Source organism: Caretta caretta, chromosome 7, assembly GCF_965140235.1.
Source record: "Caretta caretta isolate rCarCar2 chromosome 7, rCarCar1.hap1, whole genome shotgun sequence".
NCBI lineage: Eukaryota > Metazoa > Chordata > Testudines > Cheloniidae > Caretta > Caretta caretta.
In genome coordinates, this window is record NC_134212.1 from 116,959,475 (window position 1) to 116,980,989 (window position 21,515).

The window sequence follows — 21,515 nt, forward strand, 5'->3', positions numbered from 1 at the left end:
TTGATGTCTGATTTGTGTCCATTTATTCTTTTACGTAGAGACTCTCCAGTTTGACCAATGTACATGGCAGAGGGGCATTGCTGGCACATGATGGCATATATCACATTGGTAGATGTGCAGGTGAACGAGCCTCTGATAGTGTGGCTGATGTGATTAGGCCCTATGATGGTGTCCCCTGAATAGATATGTGGACACGGTTGGCAATGGGCTTTGTCGCAAGGATAGGTTCCTGGGTTAGTGGTTCTGTTGTGCGGTGTGTGGTTGCTGGTGAGTATTTGCTTCAGGTTGGGGGGCTGTCTGTAAACAAGGACTGGCCTGTCTCCCAAGATCTGTGAGAGTGATGGGTCATCCTTCAAGATAGGTTATAGATCCTTGATGATGCGTTGGAGAGGTTTTAGTTGGGGGCTGAAGGTGACGGCTAGTGGCGTTCTGTTATTTTCTTTGTTGGGCCTGTCCTGTAGTAGGTAACTTCTGGGTACTCTTCTGGCTCTGTCAATCTGTTTCTTCACTTCAGCAGGTTGGTATTGTAGTTGTAAGAATGCTTGATAGAGATCTTGTAAGTGTTTGTCTCTGTCTGAGGGGTTGGAGCAAATGCAGTTGTATCTTAGAGCTTGGCTGTAGACAATGGATCGTGTGGTGTGGTGTGGTCTGGATGAAAGCTGGAGGCATATAGGTAGGAATAGTGGTCAGTAGGTTTCCGGTATAGGGTGGTGTTTATGTGACCATCGCTTATTAGCACTGTAGTGTCCAGGAAGTGGATCTCTTGTGTGGACTGGTCCAGGCTGAGGTTGATGGTGGGATGGAAATTGTTGAAATCATGGTGGAATTCCTCAAGGGCTTCTTTTCCATGGGTCCAGATGATGAAGTTGTCAACAATGTAGTGCGAGTAGGGGCGTTAGGGGACGAGAGCTGAGGAAGTGTTGTTCTAAGTTAGCCATAAAAATGTTGGCATACTGTGGGGCCATGCGGGTACCCACAGCAGTGCCGCTGACTTGAAGGTATACATTGTCCCCAAATGTAAAATAGTTATGGGTGAAGACAAAGTCACAAAGTTCAGCCACCAGGTTAGCCGTGACATTATCGGGGATAGTGTTCTTGACGGCTTGTAGTCCATCTTTGTGTGGAATGTTGGTGTAGAGGGCTTCTACATCCATAGTGACCAGGATGGTGTTTTTTGGAAGATCACCGATGGATTGTAGTTCCCTCAGGAAGTCAGTGGTGTCTCGAAGATAGCTGGGAGTGCTTGTAGCGTAGGGCCTGAGGAGGGAGTCTACATAGCCAGACAATCCTGCTGTCAGGGTGCCAATGCCTCAGATGATGGGGCATCCAGGATTTCCAGGTTTATGAATCTTGGGTACCAGATAGAATATCCCTGATTGGGGTTCTAGGGGTGTCTGTGCAGATTTGTTCTTGTGCTTTTTCAGGAAGTTTCTTGAGCAGATGTTGTAGGTTTTTTTGGTAACCCTCAGTGGGATGAGGATCGCCTCTGATCTCTTTAAAAAAAAAAATCATCATACATTAGCTATCCTCCAGTCATCAATACAGAGGTTGATTTAAGCAATAGGTTACATACCAGAGTTAGTAGATCTGTAATTTCATATTTGAGTTCCTTCAGAACTCTTGGGTGAATACCATCTGGTCCTGGTGACATATTACTGTTTAATTTAGTGATTTGTTCCAAAACCTCCTCTACTGACACCTCAATCTGGGACAGTTCCTCAGATCTGTCACCTAAAGTGAAAGGCTCAGGTGTGTGAATCTCCCTCACATCCTCTGCAGTGAAGACTGATGCAAATAATTCATTTAGCTTCTCTGCAATGGCCTTGTCTTCCTTGAGTGCTCTTTTAGCACGTTGATGTCCAGTGGTCCCACTGATTGTTTGGCAGGCTTCCTGCTTCTGATGTCCTTTAAAAAATGCTGTTACTTTTTGTGTCTTTTGCTAGCTGCTCTTCAAATTCTTTTTTGGCCTGGCTAATTATACTTTTACACGTGACTTGCCAGAGTTTATGTTCCTTTATGATTCTATTTTCCTCAGTAACATATAAACCTCTCTAAAGTATTGTCAGCAAAAGATGTACTGTTGGTGAGACAAAGTAATCGCTTGCTCATTTACATGTTTGGTAAGGCTGACTTGGAAATATAAACTGTTTGAACTGGCTGACTCTCAACTTGCACGATAGAAGTTTAACTTGCTTGATAGCCTATTGAATTTGCAATTTTCCTTTCCTCTAAATCAAAAGTGGACTGAGGGTGTATAATGGAGCCACAAAAACTTAGGAGGACACAGCTGCTGATTTGATCTTTTTCAGGACTTTAGAGTTCTAAATGCCTGAAACAAGACTAGATAATTATGCTTGATGTAGTATTAGAAACGGATAATTTGCTTCAAGCTGTTCAAAGCTAGACCTGATCTTTCAGTTTAGTTGTGTCTTGCCACCAGATGAATTGTATGAATAGGAGGGCCAATTACTGTACAAATTATTGCCCTATACATCTAATTTGTTTAGACCAATGCATGAAATGCTCAGTACAGTTAGTGCATTATTTACAAAAGAATTATGTTATTCCCTGAAAGGGAGACTGCAACATAAGAGATAATCTATTCACTACTCTTGTTACAAAAAAAGAGTAAATCACTCTAAAAACACCTCTATATTTCATACATATCTATTAGAACATAGAGAAAATAATTAATTAAAAGAATAAGCTGCCATCTTGAATCTGGATGACACTGGAAAATGATGCGTGAGACACAGGAAATTCTGCTCAGCATCTGAACGCATGGGAGAGAAGCCAGCGAATTTCTGGGCTAAATGTTCCCAAGTGCCAAACTGTACGTGCCTGCAAGGTGCAGCGATGGCAAGGAATGCAGGGACACAGAGAAGGGCTATCACCTGTCAAAAGGAAAAGTGCAGGAACAAAAGTGTTGAAAATCAGAAGTTGTGGGAGCCAGAATGTGTGACGTACGTGCTGGGGTGGGTGTGAAAGGAATGGTGCAGCTGCTTTTCTGTCCTGTGCAACTGCTGGCATCAGTCCACTTTCACTATACAAATTAGGCACTGATGTCCATTTCTATTGTCTTAAGAGAATCATGTTTGTTCAATGTGCCTCCTTCTCTCTTTCAAATGCATAATACAAAACACAAAACACCGTATTGCACGTATATCAAAGATTATGTAACTCCTCTGCTAAATTATACTGCAAGTCATGCTTAATGATGGTTGGGATCCTAAAGAAAGTGGTCTGGACTGCAGTACTGGCATGCGCCAAGTTGCATTACGTCAACACTCTTGCTTTATAGCTCTTTCATTTCTACACTACAATGCAATGTGCCACAGTCCTCTCTGACATTGCGTGTGCATTTTCTATTTTGTTTTTTTCATGCACAAGGAGTATTCGGCATCTGTTACTACAGTGCACATTTTGCTCATCCCTTATGTCTAACAGGGCCAAAACTATGGACTAATTCCTGAATTCTTCTGATGTGGCTCAGATTTGCTTCTGCTAGGCGGTGTTTTTTGTCTTTGAAGATTTATTAGCCTCACTCATGCTGGTATAGCATGACACTTGGCAGTGCTGGTATAAAAGTAGCATATGTTCCTCTTCATAAACCAGATTAATAAAGGATTCAATTCTGCCCCCTGCCATATACAGGAGTAAGTAGGGTGTGGCCCTCATACTCCCACAAAGCAGGACATCGTACTGATCTTACTGGTCCTCCAGTCTTCAAACAGGTGCAGGAGGGGTTCAGAGCAACTTCTCTGCAGTCAGAATGGAGAGAGTTAAATTACTTACTCAAGGCCACAGATGGAAACAGTATCAGTGCCAGGACTAGAAATCACCACTTTCGGAAGCTCCACCATCTGAGCTGTGGTATATGTACAGATCAGGAACTAAGTGTGTTTGGCCGTGTCACCATTTCAGGGTAACTGCACCTCCATGGTCCAGTCCAGGAATGCCCAGTCAGGTCTCAGGTCTTTAGCCATCACCTGTCTCAGCAGGGACCATTTTCCCACTCCTTTCTGACTGGGGTTTTAAGGCTTCACAGTTCCCAGAGTTACACTGTGATATCCCCCCTGTGATAGGGTGCACTCCCCAACCAGTTCTGAGAGAATTGAATTAGGCCAGGTGAGCCCAATCAGCCAATTAAGCTGCAGACAGGGGAGATTTAGGCTGTGTGGAGTGCACTGATAAGAAGGAGGCTTACGTGTGAGAGAACATAAAGTCTGGAGGTTGGCAAAAGTATAGGGGAGGCTACAGGAAGGAAGCTAGCAGAGTGGCTCCCTGAGGTAAGGAAAAAGTAAGGAAGTGGTGGAAATTACCCCCTAAGAAAGAGTTTACCAAGCAGGCCTAAGAGGGGTCTGATTACAAATACTAGAGAATGAAAAGCTTGGGGAAGCATGGTAGGAAGTAGTCCAGGGAAGAGAGCAGTAAGGTACATATAGCCACATACCTTAACTGCTCATTGTAGGGCCCTGGATTAGAACCAGGAGTAGAGGGTGAACCTGGGTACCCCTACCATCCACTTCTGTGTGGCATTGCTAAGGGCAGCGAATAGGAAGCCAGCTGGAATGACATGTTCAGGGCAGCAGGCATGAGGACTGCCTGATGCTGCTGGTGCAGTAGGACTTTGAAAGACTGCCCCAGCAGGGAAAATTACAGTGTGAGCTGCCTTGAGGGTTGAGTCACAAAGTAGCCATACTGTGGCTCCATGAGAGGGAGAAGAACTGCATGTCAGAAGACCAGAAAGGAGGCACTGAACTGGACAGAGCTAATCACCAAAAGGAGGCACCACTCAGCGGTGAGCAGCGCAGTATCGTGACACCCTCCCTGAAGCCAGTCTGCCTAAAGCCAGTGGCGGTACTTTGCTTTCCCTCCAAGGGCTCTGAACGGTGTAGCACCAGCAGTTACGAATGCCCATGCAACGCTCTCTAAGCAAGCACACTTATTCTTCAGGTAAAAGCATTCAAAAGAAAATACATAAAACACTACACAGATATAAACCTACACTAAACATACCAGGACTCTCCCATCGGTCTTATAGGGCCCTAGCAGGCTAAGTCTTTCCAACCCTTCCGCAAGGGTTGGGAGTGGACTGTCCTGGACAGAACATCCTGTCCATTTGCTGGAGCAGAAAGAAGACCCCTGTTAGAATATAGATATTCAAGCCTGCCTGTAAAGGCCTATACTTTAAGAACTTAGGTGTATTTTTATCATTTAGCTAGTTACAGAGGTATAAAACAAAGAATCAAAATCACAAGTCTGCCTGTGTATGGGCCTTTTCTGACTAAAATAGTCTGAGGCCTTGTTCTTAGGCTAAGGCCTTTGGCTAAGCAGAAGGGGCAGCCATAAGCTGGGAAGTGTATGGTCACATCCTCACATCCCAAACCAGTTACATTGAAATAAAGTGGTATTGGGCTGTTAGGAAGACGGTCCTGTCCTGGTAGTGCCCATCACCACCAGATAAAGAAACAGATCTTAAGATGGTTAAAGAAAACTTAGTTTGATAGCATCCTGTCTGGCAAGAAATCACTTATCAGTGGTTGCGGTTGTGAAACCATCATTTTGGTACTGTTTTATCTTTATGGCCCCACTTCTCTACTGTTAATCTGTCTGGTTCTCTAATTGTTTCTGTCTGTTGTATAATTAATTTTTCTAGGTGTAAGTTAATTAGGGTAGCGGGACATAATTGGTTAGAGAATTATGTTACAATATGTTAAGATTGGTTAGTTAAATTTCAGTAAAATGATTGGTTAAGGTATAGTTGAGAATATTACTATATAAACTGGGGTCAAGCAGGAAGTGTGTGTGAGAGGGGAAACTGGAATCATTTTTGTTAAGCGGGGGGATGGGAACAGGGACACAGGCAAGGCTCTGCTGCGTCAGAGCTGGGAACGGAACCCTGGGAAACTGACTCTCTTGACATATAGAGATAAGCCCGACTGGTGTGAAGGGCTTTGAATATGCTTGCTTGGAAATTAACCCCAATAAACATTGCGTTGTTTGCACTTTGGACTTCTGGTCTTCTGCTTTCTGTCTACATGACAAGAACCAGAGAAGAGGGTGAAGGGAAAGCCCTCTAATAACCCCGAGTCACTTTAAATACAGCTTTTTATGCAAAAGCCATTTCTTTGTCTGTTGGTCTCTGGAAAACCCAGTTTGAACCAGTATATGCAAGCCTCCCAAGGGATGGTATTTCTCTGGAGGTGTTTACAAACTGAGTGAATCACCTTAATCACTCCCTACTGTTCTTAGTTCCTGGGGGAAGTGTGGAGGAGTTGCATACAAGCTCAGACCCACAGTGATACATAGACTATTCATATACTGAACACAATATGGTCCCCAGAGATATTACATGAGGTTGCTATATCTATCACAGGCAGCATCGGAGAATCTAACAGGAAAAACACTTGCACGTATAGCCCCAAAACAGACCTCACTTAAGTTTCTCTTCAGAGAGAACATGACAATAGAAATTTGCCCTAAAAATAAGACTTTTGGCGGGAGAGGTACTTGGGAGGGGAATAATAAAAAGGGAATGTTTATGCTGAATATCTGGGAAAACAGCCCAGAAAGGGAGATCTATCGAGCTGTGCAATAGTCTCCTAAAGGGATGTGTTCAAACTCCCATCGCCAGGAAATTCTAAAACCAGACTAGACTGAGCACTAGGCAATATTCCTTAGGAATGATCCTGCACCACCAGGAAGATGGACTGGATAATTTGATAGGTCTCTTCAACCTCTCCAGCTTATCTGGAGGTATATTTCACAGGACAATACAACTTTCTTATTTGACTGCATGGGGAGTTTTATGGTCTGTATGTTAAACTATTCATTTAATTTCTAGGACATGTTTAGGTATTGACATTACTCTGTTATGTCAATGATTGACTTTTGTGTATGAAAGTTGTACTTTTGTATAGGGTCCCCTGACTCATCACTTAATTTTTACCCAGTAAGTAAAGGATGAGTCTCAGACTTTTCCCAACCAATTAAAGAAATATTCCAAGAGAGACACTAAGCAGCTGGGGGAGAAGTGGAATAATAAACAATAAAGTGACAGTGCATTTATGGGAAATTCTAGCACTTTTCTAGCTCTGTAAGGCCCCAGGCCAAAGTTTAAATGATTTTAACCACACAAGTGATGCACTGATTGCATAGAAACTCCTGTCTGGAGCATCTGGCGTGACAGCACAGAATGGAATTCTATATAACAATAAGGCAGGCAGTGAGATCTCAGCATTTACTGGACAATAGCGACTGAGATGGAATAGAAGGCGCAGCCAGTCAGAAAGCTACTTCTGGGTCACCTGTACCGTATGTTTTCAGACGTTTAGCATGAGTGTAGCTCACAACGAACGAAGGAAGGAACAGTTTCTCTCGCTGTGAAGCGGATCAGCTCATTCAGCAACAAAAGACAAGCCCTTCTACCAAGCATGGGGTTTTCCTCCAGGCTTTTATTCTGGCCTCCATGTCCATAGGTTGCAACCATCAAAAACCTCAAATATAATGATCACATCAATGAGAAATAAACCCATGCCCCTACCAACTCATTCACAGAGGCAGCCACCACACTCTGTCTGATCACCTTCCAGCTGTTATAGCATATTGTATTCTTTCTGAGAGCCAAACTGGACTTTCTGCCCTCAGAGTTACCTTGTGGTCTCACCCTGTATACCTGTATGAGTAAATCTCTTGCTTTGTTCCTGGGTGAGGATGGTCTGTACCCTAGAGTGCCTGCCCATGTTTCAAGGAAATAAAGGACAAATAAATGTATGAAAAACACGGGACCAAAGCTTACTTGTAAGGGATGACACACACAATGTTTTATAAATGGCACAGAGTCATGCATCTTCACATGGTTATCATCAGTGCTTAAAAGGTCAGAGTTATATAAAAACCAAAGATAGATATTTGGGAAACAGACATTTTTAAATCTGACCAGATTGTATTAGTAGCTCCTTACTGAATATGGGATGGACACTATCAACCAAGCAAAAGATATCCCTTAAAACCCAAGACAGATGGTCACCCGGAGCATTGCCAATACATGCGATATTGGCTGTTTAAAATTTTTTTTTGAAACCCCAGGTTATGTGATCATGCAAGAACCTCAGCTTTCATTTTAAAATACAGTGATATTTCTAGCCCTTCTGGTTGCAGGAAAAAGCTGGAAAGCATGAACTCTAATGGCTCAGAAAACGGAAGAGAAATAGAAAGAACCCAACAACTATTACATGATTTTGGGGGCCTGCCCCGTGATTTTTGAACACTTGGAACTGGCAACATTGCTACTGCTGAGCCCAGCCTTCACCTATGGTACATGTGACCTATCCTTGGTGAAGGCAGATATTTTTCATTCAAGACTTAAAATAAATGTTCGTTTTGTATTTGCAGTATTGTGGGGCTTTCAGCAAATGGCTGCAATGTTATGAAACTCACTGGATTCCAGCAATGCTTGTCTATATGCTGTCTTGTGTGCTGAGACTATCTCTGGGAAGAGGAGGAAAACAAGCTTATCATTTATAACGCTATTGCTGGTTTTGTGGTTGTGAGGCTTTCTGCAAAGTACAAGAATAACTCATTTGTGACATAACACTTCTGCATCCAGAATATATTATCCTCATGCTTGGATACTTTAAGGAACAATACTAGGTTTTATGTTAAGGTCTGTCTCATGTCCTTTGAGAAACATGTGGTTAGAGCACAGGACTTGGTGTCAGGATACTGGAGTTCTGTTCCTGCATCTGCCACAAACCTGGGGCCAGATCCTGGCCTCCATTCCAGATACTTTGTTCCAATTTAACCAGACATCTTACACTTTCATAAGGGTAATCCCAAGGTGGAATAGAGACAGCATAGTGGCTCTGCTTATTCTATTCCCAGCACAAGGGGCATTCGCAGGGAATAGAAGATGTGAGCAAAGTACCTCTGCTCTCCGACTATTTCTGGCAGCTTGATTGGCCACTTGTGCAACTGAGCATAAGTCAAAGAAGCCTTCACCCAGCCCCAGAAGCAGGGATCATAAAGCCACCTTTTCTTAGCAGAACCAATGAGTTGGGTCCTTGATGTATAATTTGACATGTCACAACTTCTGTCATTTAATCGCTGCTTTCAGCATGAGCAGGATTAGGTTCTCCAAGCCTCATTTTCCTCATCTGTGAAATGTGGTAAATAATACTTGCCAAGTTCAAAACTAAATCTACTAACATTTGTTAAAAGAAAAGGAGGACTTGTGGCACATTAGAGACTATCAAATTTATTTGCGCACAAGCTTTCGTGAGCTACAGCTCATTTCATCGGAAGCTTATGCTCAAATAAATTTGTTAGTCTCTAAGGTGCCACAAGTTCTCCTTTTCTATTTGCGGATACAGACTAACACGGCTGCTACTCTGAAACCTAACATTTGTTAAGCACTTTGAAATCTTCAGACAGAAGGTGCAAACAAGCAATATATTAGTTTGTACCTGTACCTCTTGCTCACTTTCTACCCTTCCAGTTCCTAATCGTTTAATACCATCTTTCTCCAAGTGTCACAAGATGTTTTAAAAATAAATCTACTGGCAACTTCTGAAAACAATCACCAGTAACCACCCATACATCACCACAACCCTAAGGATCAGCATTCTTAGAAGAATGCCAAGTTGGCATTTGGCTAGCTGAGAAAATGGATTTAGCACATTGCGAGATCCCAGATCTCAATCAGTAAAATGCTCTCATGTAACAAATCGAGGTGACCTATTCTATTTGACATTGGTGAGGCCTCATCTGGAGTACTGTGTCCAGTTTTGGGCCCCACACTTCAAGAAGGATGTGGATAAATTGGAGAGAGTCCAGCGAAGGGCAACAAAAATGATTAGGGGTCTGGAACACATGAGTTATGAGCAGAGGCTGAGGGAGCTGGGATTGTTTAGCCTGCAGAAGAGAAGAATGAGGGGGGATTTGATAGCTGCTTTCAACTACCTGAAAGGGGGTTCCAAAGAGGATGGCTCTAGACTGTTCTCAATGGTAGCAGATGACAGAACGAAGAGTAATGGTCTCAAGTTGCAGTGGGGGAGGTTTAGATTGGATATTAGGAAAAACTTTTTCACTAAGAGGGTGGTGAAACACTGGAATGCGTTACCTAGGGAGGTGGTAGAATCTCCTTCCTTAGAGGCTTTTAAGGTCAGGCTTGACAAAGCCCTGGCTGGGATGATTTAACTGGGAATTGGTCCTGCTTCAAGCAGGGGGTTGGACTAGATGACCTTCTGGGGTCCCTTCCAACCCTGATATTCTATGATTCTATGACCATTGTTTCATATCATCGAGGAAAAACACTGGCAAGAAAAACATTTTGGAAAGTAAAAAGAAAAGGAGTACTTGTGGCACCTTAGAGACTAACCAATTTATTTGAGCATAAGCTTTCGTGAGCTACAGCTCACTTCATCGGATGCATCCGATGAAGTGACCAGTAGGTCACAAAAGCTTATGCTCAAATAAATTGGTTAGTCTCTAAGGTGCCACAAGTACTCCTTTTCTTTTTGCGAATACAGACTAACACGGCTGCTACTCTGAAACCTGTCATTTTGGAAAGTAACTCCCTACATGACTGAGATGAGGTTTAGTTGCTGAAAATACCAATACTTAGATAATGCTGGACTCCAAACAACCATCTGCAATGAACAAGCAGCTAGAAAGACCTAGCCAAGGAATTCAAGTTAATGCTGCCTTGTATCTAATTAAATTTCCTGTCACTTTAAGGCTCTTTTTCGCTAGCACAGAAATATTCATTGCTCCAGCATGGCAGAATTTTCATTCATAATTGACATCTTGGAAAAACTGAGCTATACTTTACAATTTAATATTTACATAGTATAAGGATCTGATTACAAAGATATTCTAGTTAATTCTAACTGGGTGTTGCTTACTGAAAGTTGGATTCTTCGTACAGGTTTCACTGTAACCCCAAAAATGCATTAGATATAGCAGCGAAGGATTATCCCATGGGCCAACTGCACAGCATCCAAGTCAGCAGAGGGAAACATGACCAAGTGAAATCAAAACCAGAAAGAAAACTTATTATAGAAAAAATTATTTTCCTCATTCTCTTTTGATCACTGAACAGTGCCATTGTTTATAATTTCCACAAGCCTTTGTCCATAGCTAATATACATCACTATGAAAAATGTCAGCAGAATCTGCTGTTTCTTACTACATCTATAAGGATCACTAATACCAGCTGAGATTGTGGTTAGCAGGTTTACAAATGTTAACTGTTCCTACACGTGAGCTTTAAATTACTGAAGTTAAGGACAGGGTGGACAGGCCATACAAACAATATCATTAGCAAAATCTAAAATTACAGTACATCTTGGAATTTAATTAGTACTTGAATACCATATACATGCAGAGCCAGGAAGCTGAAATTGCATCTACTGACTTGTGTGTTAGCACATATACTTCTAAGTGCTCTTCAATGAAAGTTGCTAATAAATGGTAAAGAATTCTCCAAAACACAGACAGAACAGAAAAGACCACCCGGTCGGCCTCCAAGAAGATGGGAAGATGACATTGTTAAAGGTTTCGGACGAACGTGGAGAAGAAAGGTAAGCGTGCGAGAAGAATGGCGGACGTGTTGTGATCGGGTCAGTCTTAACGACAGCTGAAGACCATTCGATCCAGGTGATTCAGGTGGCAGACAGGCCCTGCATGTATCTGAGTGATGAGAGGAATACTGGCAAATCTGGTTTTGCCGCATTTGTGCTTTTAGCATTTAGACGTACCCCAGCCTTTGATTACATTTTAAACAGTGGCACCACTCATACTACAAGCTCTAGGACATCAGATTAAAACTTTGATCAGAATTTGAAATCCTGGAAAAACCACTACTGGGCACTATCTGTTGATATTTTCAAACAAGTATAGAGTGAACTTGATGTCAGTGAAAGGGGCTGGTTTAATGGCCCTGGAGAAGGAAATCCTGCTCTTGCAAGGTACTGAATACCCTCACCTCATGTTGTTGTCAGTAGGAGTTGCAGAAGCTGAGCACATCTCAGGATTGGGCAGTGGTAATATAGACTTCTCTACATTGCCCTACCAAAGACCATCAGTGCTGACAGGGAGAAACCAGCTGGGCTGTCAAGTTCAAGTTCTCTGGCTCATTTAGTTTCTCAGGCTGACAACGAGGGGACAATTCAGGATAACCACGGTAGGTAGCTTCTGTACTGTACAGCCCTGTCCCTTAGAAATTGGGCAGAGGCTTACCACCTCCTTTCATGTAGATGTCATTAAGCAAGCTGCCAAGTGATAACTTCTTATAGCCTCCAACCTAGGCTGGGCTGAAACTAGAGATCTAAAGGCAAAGGGCTTTCTATCCCCTCCAGTCCCCGAGTGTTTTTCCAGAACATCCTAGAAACATGTCGAATGGGAAAGGTTGCCATCTGGCCAGTTTTTAACCCATCTGGCCAGATGTTGTGGTGCCTGGTTGGTTCCTGATTAAAAGATTTAGTATGCTGAGTTTGTTTTCACTTGGGACCAACATTCCCTGTAAAATGCAAACGCACACAGCTCTGCATCAAAATCTTTAACTGCCATATGCATCACACAGCGGGAGGCAGGGCCAATACCTGGTCCCACTCTCCATGCTGGGTTTTCAGCCTGCCAAAACTACAACAGACCCAAGGGTCATGGGGGGTGCACGGCCGGCTCCTGGTGGGATCCGTCAAGGGCTGAGGTGGGTGGGTGGCTTTTCTGTTCTCAAACAAGAAAAACCCTTTCCAGAGTCCAGAGTAGGTGGAAGCCAGGTAGGGAGACTCAAAACCAGCGCAGGTCAGATTCCACAGCTATGGGCGTGCTCCCTCCGAACCAGGCTGCTCAACACGCCCAAGTGAGGGCCACATGCCAGCAGCCTGGGGGCAAGGCTTCATTTGCAATAAAGCGGGGCAGACTGAGGCGGCATTCATTATGGAGGTGCAGCATGCTGGGCTTGCCTCTCACCTCCACCAGCAACCCCACAGACCGTGCCCCCTGCATACGACAGGCCCCAGGGCAGCACGAGGCTTCCCCATATGCCGTAGAACCACCAAGGCACCACAGTGCCCAGCATGCAGCGGGCTACCCGCCGGACTACAATTCCCAGCATGCAGTGGGCCACCACTGGCCTACAATTCCCAGCATGCGGTGCCCCCCCCCAAGAGACCAGGCTTCTCATTATGCAACGATGACAGAGCCGCGCACGGTGGGAGCTCTCGTTCTTTCGGGGCCACTGCGCTTGCGTTGATACCGCCAGCAAGACGGTGGATGTGCAGTGCGCATGCGTTTCAGCGCCGTGCGCCCGGGGTGAGGAGACGGCGGCGGGACCGTGAATTACGAGGTGACGAGAGGACGCTGCCTACGCGGGAGGCGTCCCGTCCTGACGCGCTGCCGCACGGGTCCGGGCAGGTTGAAGGCGGCCCGCTCAGGCCCTGGCAACGCGGGGGCGGGTCAGCCTCCGCCGGCAGCTTCTCTGGGGCCCGCCTCAGCGCCGCGCAGGCAGCCGCCCGCCGCCGCCGCCATGCCTGAGGGCAAGTCCGTCTTCCGGGAGGTGCTGCCCAAGCAAGGTAACCGCTGCGCCCCGCAGCGCTCCCTCCGCCGGGCCCGCCCAGCCGCTCTCGGGCCGCCTCCCCCATCACCCGCTTCTGTGCCCCGGCGCTCCCCGCCCACAACGAGCCGCCCCCGCCTCGTGCCCGGGCAGCGCGCCGCCCTACTCCTCCCCCCCCTCCCCACCCCCAACCGCCGCCTCCGCCTCCCCCCCTTCCGGGGGGCGTCACGCCGCCGGCCAGCTGGAGGAAAGCGAGGCTGCCTGCCTCTGACCACAGCCGCGAGGGGTAAGGGGCGCGTGCCTGGGGCAGCTAGCCCAGGGTTGCCCACGCGAGCTCGATGAGGTTAGCAGAGGCGTGCCTGCCCGCACAGCTGCCCGACCTTCCTCTCTGGGGTGGACGGACACCCCCTCCCGTTGGTAAGATCTTCGGAGTAGAGACCTTGCCTTGGTTTTCTCTTCAGCACCGTGCACAGGTATGGTGTTGTATGTAAATGAGATTTATCTAGGCGGGGGTAGTCCCTCCGTCGCTTAGGCAGGGGTTCTCAAACTGGGGGTTGTGACCCCCTCGGGGCACAAGGTTACTATATGGGGGGGGATTGTAAAGGGTCAGCCTCCCAAAAAAACCCCACTTCGCCTCCAGCATTTATAATAGTGTGAAATATTTTTAAGTGTTTTTAATTTTCAAGGGGGGTTGCTCTCAGAGGCTTGGTGTGTGAAAGGGGTCACCCATACAAAAGTTTGAGAACCACTGCCTTACAGCAACTAGAACATCCAGCAAACCAAACGCCAGCTACGCCTGAACCTTCCTGATCTAGGCAAGACCAATTAAGTGTGTGTAGGCATATTCTCAATAAAAGCAGGAATCCTGTTTTTACTTTGATTACTCTTCCCCTTACTGGTCAGGGTATTTGAAAGCGCATACAGTAGTTTATAAACACTAAGGGGTAAGCCATGACAGAAAACAATAGAAAGGAAGTTCATATTATGATTACCATTTTACTTACCTTCCCCATAACCCACCCCCATCTTAATCATTAAATGGGTTTGACAGCTTCATTCAAATCCTTAGTTCTAGCAATATAGTTTGAAAGTTGGGATTGCAGGGCTGCTTTCATATGGTGTAAAGCACTGAGTTCTAGCAGCTGTGCTGGTAAAAATGTAAGAACTGAAAGGCAAGAAAGCTGTCACATGAGGAAATAAGGCATATTACATAAGCACTCTGCTTGGCTACTGTTGGAAAGCTGAGAATCCTAGTCATTAACTTGATTTTTAGGAGCTAGTCTAAATGTCTTTTTTGCACAGATCTGAATAAAGATCCCAACTCTCAGCTATGTGACTTCAGTTCCTGAAAAAATATTTTTTTTTCCTGTGGTTCAAAAATCAGACAAAAGATCTACTTCTGAAAAGCAAGCCAGTTTCTTTATCAGTTGAGGTTAATGACTTGTGCTTTTGCAAACCTTTTTCTCCAAAGAACAGTATATTCTTTCTGAAAACTAATGCTGTCTTGTCCAAAATTCTTGTATTTATACACTAGGTTTTTCACGAACATTTGGTGCTATTTGAGATTTATACTTTGTTGTAAAATTCATGCCAATTATATGAAATTTACATATTCTTATTTTTCCTTCTACACTTCAGGGCAGTTGTCAGTGGAGGATGTGGCTACCATGGTGTTATGTAAGCCAAAACTATTGCCTTTAAAATCTGTTACCCTAGAAAAGCTAGAGAAAATGCAGCGAGCAGCACAGGAGACAATTCGCCAGCAAGAAGTGGCACAGAAGGAGCAGCAGCAACAAAGTGAACAATAGTGTGCATGATGGCTCACCCCCTTTAAGAAATATTTCACCTAAATATTGTACTTTAGTTTGTGTATATTAATCTAGTGATGTTTGCTGTACAGTTATTAAAAAGGAGTTCAGGAATAGTAGAAGTCCATACTAAACTTTCTTAGCTCATGTCTTCTTATATTGTACATATTATAAAAGTCTGTAGATTTTGCTTAAGAGGAGTCTTTTGTTAGTATGCTTATTACCTTCTCTGTAGCTGGGGCTTTCAGCTTCGTAGCTTGATTTCTTTTTTAAAAAGCTTCATAATTGTGCTGGCTTAAAAAAAATAAGCCCCATGAAGAGTTTGTCCCCCTCAACTTACTTTTTTTTCCTCTGTAAACTATTTACTTTAGTTCGTTACTTGAGGCTGGAGATGTATAGTTAACATTTCTGAAATGTTACAAATCTTGCCTGGCCGTTCTGGTCTAGGTATTATATTAGAGCAGCAGCTCTGCTAGAGGTTAAGCATTGTTTACTGTTTAAAGCATTACATAAGTGCTTTACAATCCACATGCTTATGGGAATTGTCTTGAAATTTACTGTGCCCAATGAGTATTGAATGAGGTGGATGATCCAGATTTGGGGGATGACTGGGGATCTCACCCTCCAACTGATCTCACTCTTTCAGGATTTATTTTAGCTAAGTCATTGCCCCCTTTTAGTGGGTAAAATTTGCTCCTACACAATGGGTTGATTCAAATCGCTGGACCAAAGAGTGAAATGTGCATGTGCAGTAAGACTGCTGCTCTGGTGCAAACCAGAGTGTTTATAGGCTGTCTGCCATAGTAACTGGGTGCCACAAGCGGACATGCTGCAACTGTTGAACTGAATTCAAGCTCTATCCACAGCAGTTTTCTGAGAATGTGTTGTGCAGATGTTGCTTTGCCCCCCCTTGGGCAGGAGGCACCTTTTAGAACTCTTGCCCTAAAACCACAATTTCTAATTTTATTTTAGTTTTACTTCTAATTTGTCAAAGTTCTTAGTATTAATTTAATAGGGGGAAGATGACAGACTAATAAGCAGCTACCATAATGTAATCATGCTTCATACTCTAACCTTGTTCTGAACAATGGGAGTAAGATGCTGGGTCATTTGGTCAAATGGCTAACTGATGTACCCATTTTCAGGGAAGTCTGGGGTAAAATGTCCCTTTCAGTTTAGTTATTCATTAATTCTCTACAAAGTGCTATGCGAAAGGGTACTTTTTAGATATGTATTTTATTGGCACCTGGTTCAAAGATTATCTGCAGAGGACTTAAAAGAGCTTTCCAAAACTGCTTATATAAAAACAAAGGAAAAGGATAGCTTTACAAAAATTTATTTTGTAATACATTCTATCAGAACTGTTCATTTTTTCCAGTTTTGTAGAGAAATAGATGTTCCAGCCACCTTTTACTGCACTGGTCTTTAAGACTAATCAGTGTGTTCCCCTGGAAAAGACGAATACATCTTATGACCAATCCATTTTTTAGATTCTTTAAAGAAATAACCATTTTTCCTCCCGAAGCACAGCATTTCGACAGCAGCAGCCAAAATGAGGTTACAGCAGCTTAACTTGACCCCTCTATAATAAAGCTTTGTTTAAACCAGTGATTTTACTACAAAAACACTGTCCTTGAAGGAAAGGAGTGGCAGTCAGACATCAATGCAGAACATGGAATGATTAGGTCATAAACATATGGCACTTACAGAAGGGTAGCTTATTTGAAGGCACCACCACTGAAATGTGGTTACTTGTTCTGTTCTACTATATGCCCAGAGAAAGAAATTTCCTTCCTGAATATAAATTTACAAAACTATTTCAGAATGATTTGTACCCCAAACAAGTGCTTTTAAAAAAATATGAACTGTGCTAAGCAACTCTTACAATTTAGAGAAAGAATATATTTTTTCCCTTTAAACATCTAAGGCTGCAAGAGTTGGTTCCTGTACTCAGTAGCTCTCTAGTTTAAGACGACCGCCATCTCCTTCACTTACAAAGCGCTTCCTTCCCCTGTAAGGAAAAACAAAATACAAAATTATAATTTTACATTGTCAATAGTCCTTCCTTATTTACCATAGTTTAGAGTGATCCCTGCACCACTTCACAGGTCCTGGGAGTAACATGGAGGTGGCTGGTGATCAGCAATATTACCTGTCAAATTCTTGATCATCTGAAAAGGCCACATAATCAATCTGAATATTCTACACAGAACACCATTTGTGTATTTATACTAGGCTTTTCAAAACTTGACACTCAAGTTTCTTAGCAGGCAGGAATTCTCCCCTTCTTAGAATTCCATGTAGTGTTAGAACCTGAGAAAGGTGCTAGTTTGACAGCCAAGATACTGCACCTCTATTTAGCCAAAGAGCAGGAGAAGTACAAAGTCATGCAAAGCATCCTTCCCTATGCTGCCCTGTCATTGGGCCTCAAACCCAAGTGGGAGGAATAATCTCTAGGACAGAAAGTTATATTCCTTTGCACATTTTATAGGGCCTTCCAATTACAAAGCTCAAAGTGTTTTGCAAACATTAAATCGGGGGAGGAGAGAGGTTTAATTAAAGGTTACAAAAAGTTATTTTGATAGTGCTTCTACATATAGTCACTAGAACTGAAGTATAATGCAGCTTTAATTTTAAATGATGATGATTTAAAAAAACTATACCAGGGAATATGTCAGTATAAAACCTAATGGATTTAATTCCTCAAAGAACAGAACAAGGAACAATTTTTAAGTCCCTCGTTTATGTTGGCTCTCTCTGGGATGAGAATAAACTCATTAAAATTTTACAAACTCACTTTGCCATCAGGAAGATAATTTCTGTATAAGAAACCTAATTTTTTGCAGATCAAATAAAAAAGGACCTTTAAAAATACAGTATATAACCTAACCCACAGTAACAATGACTTGTGAATAGGTAGCAATTTGCAAAACTCACTTTTAAAAAAGTGAAAAATGAGTACAGTGTTAAGAGCTCAATGCCCCAGAGTGCAGGAAATAAGACATGGGGCCACCTACTGAACAATGAGCATAAAACAAAATATTGAATAGTTGCTCATTACATGAGCATTATCTATCTTGTGCACTAACTGAGGCAGGGGTCCTGTGGAAAAAACAGTAAACAAGACCATGTAATAAAGACTGCATCATAATGCATATGTTCAAGGGGCCAAATTAAGGTTGCACATTTCCTGGCATTTCTTAACTTTTGTGTGCTTGACTTCACATCCTTAATAATGTTCTTTTAATGTAGTTGTGTGTAAATTCCTAGGTTTTAAAAAAGAACACTTAAAACAGATTCCATCATGTGGCATCATAACACCTTTATGGTTAATCAGCAGGGTGAAACCTTTAGATGCACCACAGAGCTTGGCCCCTTGAGATAACAGAGTAACTGATAGCACTAGTAGATTGTTATCTGCATAACAAAGCTATTGGACACTTTGTCACTGGGTTTCCCGAATACTTTCTGACAGCACAGAAAGGGCGAGACTCAGGAATTCTCAAGTTTCCATTCCAGTTTCTGGAAGGGAGTCTGATCAAGTGGGCAGAGGCTCTTCTACCTCTGTTTCCCACTCCCTTCCCCCACCTCCCATGTTTGACCCTTCTATCCATCTCCTCCAACCTCTCCCTATCCCAGTCCTGTCTCTTCCCCACAGCTTCACAACCCAGTCCTCTTGCCTAGCAGGTCCTACGCTTACCCCTCCGGACTCCCAGTCTTAATCTCCTTGCCCAGCCAGTTCCAGTTCCTCCAACTCCCAGCTTCTCATCCAATCTGTCTCTCCCTGTAACCCTGGCCTCCAGTTGCTGCCCCTCCCCCATATTACTCATCCCTAACCTCCCTCCCCAATTCATCACCCAATCTCAGTGTCATCATTCCCCACCCCCAATTCCTTGTCCAAATCTCTTCACACAGCTATTTCCAGTTCTCCTTCTAACGCTGCTGTCCCATCTGCATTCAAATCAGGCAACTTCATGCTACCAAAAAGGGGGTCTCCTTGAGAACACAGATGAGACTGTCTCCCTGCTCTCAGTTCAGGCATGGCCAGCAGCAGGCTGGAACTGCAATTACAGGGAAAGTCCTGGAGCGGCATATGCCAAGTGCAGATGGAATCTTTGGGGAATGTAGCGGTTAAAATCTAAGACGTATAAGAGCATGTGTGAACTGAGTTTTCAAAGGCTTATAAATTGACCAAATTTGCCATCCCTATGAAAATTTGCCCAAAAGACACATCCCTGACAACGGCCACCTCCTGCCAAATTTCAAATTCCTGGTCCAAAGCATGGGAGCTCTAGAGCTTTCCAAAGAAAAAGGTGGCACGATTTTTTAAACAGTGACCAAACAATGTATTATTTCCTAGGTTCATTCTCAGCAACTGCTCTACCCTTTTGGCCGATATTTTCCAAAAGAAGTCAGCCTCAGGCAGGTACCCAGCATGGAAAGTTTCAGTCTAAATGCTTAAAGTTTGGCAAAGTTCTAAGCAACTGAAGACAGGGTCTTAGAATGGGAAAATGTCAAGCAAACTTAATATAACAGCTCTGTTTATAATTAAATGAAAAAGTACCTTGAAGGACAGAGGTCTCTCAGTGGTTTGGAAATGATTCCAGCCTGAAAGCATTCCTCTACAAACCGCTCAAGCATAGAGTATGAATGTGGCACATCCAGGTTAATATCTGGGATTTCACGGTAAACTCGTTCATAACCCTGCAATATCGGACTTAGTGTAATGAAGTCACATTTTGCTACAAGAAAGATTACCCCTTTTATACTCTGAAGGGATAATAATCCAAGTAATTTATTTATCTTTAAAAAGTATTAAAAATAATTTCAAGGAATCTATACCATCTCAGGTGCAAGTTAACACCACACTATAGAATACAGTATTACCTAGACGTATCTACTTACCTAGGTAGATGAACTGAATTTTAAGAGTCCCAAAAATCAGAGGACCTGACTGTCACCAGCCTAACTTGCCTGTACATTACAGTCGCATGGGTAGTGACATCAGAGAGGGAGCAGTTTCTGGAGTTTTTACTATTCCTCTGATCATTAAGCAAAGAATGGGCCATCTCCCTAACACACCAGCTCGGACAGCTGAAAAATCCGTGCCTGACACAAATCACTTCCCCCAGAGCAAGGGAAGCGGCGCAGACGGTATGGCGGAGATGGAAACTAAATTGTGAATGTGTCACAGAGTGGTTTCCAGTGTATGGGACAACACAGCTATATGCGGTCACTTGTTCAGGACTTATGGCAGAACCACAATTTAATTCAGATATAGCTAAATGATTTTGTTTTTATACGCTAAGTAATTTTTTTTAAAAAATCAAGTAAATCCAAATAAGGTACTTCAGTAAGTATGGCTGGTCAAACTCCATAAAAACATCCCTATTTTATATTGCAACATTATGAAAGATTTAAATTTTTAGTAATTAAAGCACATAATTCAGTAAGACACCTCAAAGTTTCCTTGTTATTAGAACATATTTTAAATTATTCTCAACTCTGAAGCGCCACAAGACAACACTGTTAAAATGCATTTTTACCGCCTTGATTCCAAAATAAAGCAATAAATGTGTAACATCAGCTAAAGCCTATTTGTACAAGTCACCGGAGGGCAAACAGAACCATAGCAGTACCATTGATAACAATGGATCACCATCTACAGTTTAAGGAAAGATGTAAAACAGGAATGACATTTGAAAACACACAATTTTTTGTGAATTACTATTCCAATTCTATTTTGGAAAAATACACTTACTCTTTTCATTTGGTCCAGAGTAATGACAGTAGACGTCCAGAGGGATTTCAACAAATCAAGCATCATTTTAAAGGTTGTTTCTCCAGTTGATTCTAAAACCATCACAATTGCCTAAAATAAAGCAAGACTAAGTGTTTAACTAAAAGACCGTGCAAAAGTACATCTTACAAGAAATGAAAAGTGAATGCTGCAAACAGAGTTGTAAAATTTCCACATGGAGAAATGTATATTTATCACGTGCATACAATGCTAGTATACTACAATATAACAAAAAAGTATGTGGTGGAAAAATTATTTGAGTAAGGATAGGAAGCATAAAAACAAGGAAGATATTACCATAGGAATACAAACCACCAGTGAAGAGGAGAGAAAAAACAAAAGCTTTCTG

At 43.0% G+C, this 21,515-nt stretch overlaps 2 protein-coding genes across 5 annotated transcripts in view; one reads left to right on the forward strand and one right to left on the reverse strand.

The window, feature by feature from the left end:
* The first annotated feature begins 13,200 nt into the window (after nucleotides 1-13,200).
* On the forward strand, nucleotides 13,201-15,561 carry BBIP1 (BBSome interacting protein 1). Of its 2 annotated transcripts, none has more exons than XM_048856756.2 (2): nucleotides 13,201-13,577; nucleotides 15,197-15,561. In XM_048856756.2, the coding sequence occupies exons 1-2, from the start codon at nucleotides 13,532-13,534 to the stop codon at nucleotides 15,364-15,366; spliced, it is 216 nt and encodes a 71-aa protein (XP_048712713.2). In that variant the 5' UTR covers nucleotides 13,201-13,531; the 3' UTR covers nucleotides 15,367-15,561. The 2 variants fall into 2 exon arrangements, with proteins under 2 accessions (XP_048712713.2, XP_048712712.2); XM_048856755.2 differs by lacking the exon at nucleotides 13,201-13,577 and adding an exon at nucleotides 13,754-13,975.
* A 1,125-nt stretch (nucleotides 15,562-16,686) lies between these two features.
* Nucleotides 16,687-21,515, reverse strand: part of PDCD4 (programmed cell death 4) — a 32,886-nt gene continuing 28,057 nt past the window's right edge. For all 3 annotated transcript variants that reach the window (XM_048856753.2, XM_048856750.2, XM_048856751.2), the window contains 3 exons: nucleotides 21,128-21,238; nucleotides 19,931-20,070; nucleotides 16,687-17,377 (listed from right to left, as the gene is read on the reverse strand). In XM_048856753.2, the coding sequence (XP_048712710.1) occupies nucleotides 17,317-17,377; nucleotides 19,931-20,070; nucleotides 21,128-21,238 (312 nt within the window). In that variant the 3' untranslated portion in view covers nucleotides 16,687-17,316. The remainder of the gene's footprint in view (nucleotides 17,378-19,930; nucleotides 20,071-21,127; nucleotides 21,239-21,515) is intronic.

Coding starts and splice junctions, on each gene's coding strand:
- BBIP1 (XM_048856755.2), top strand. CDS start 13,897: ATGAGGTTAGCAGAGGCGTGCCTGCCCGCACAGCTGCCCGACCTTCCT. Junction 13,976..15,196: donor ACGGACACCCCCTCCCGTTG/GTAAGATCTTCG, acceptor TCTACACTTCAG/GGCAGTTGTCAGTGGAGGAT.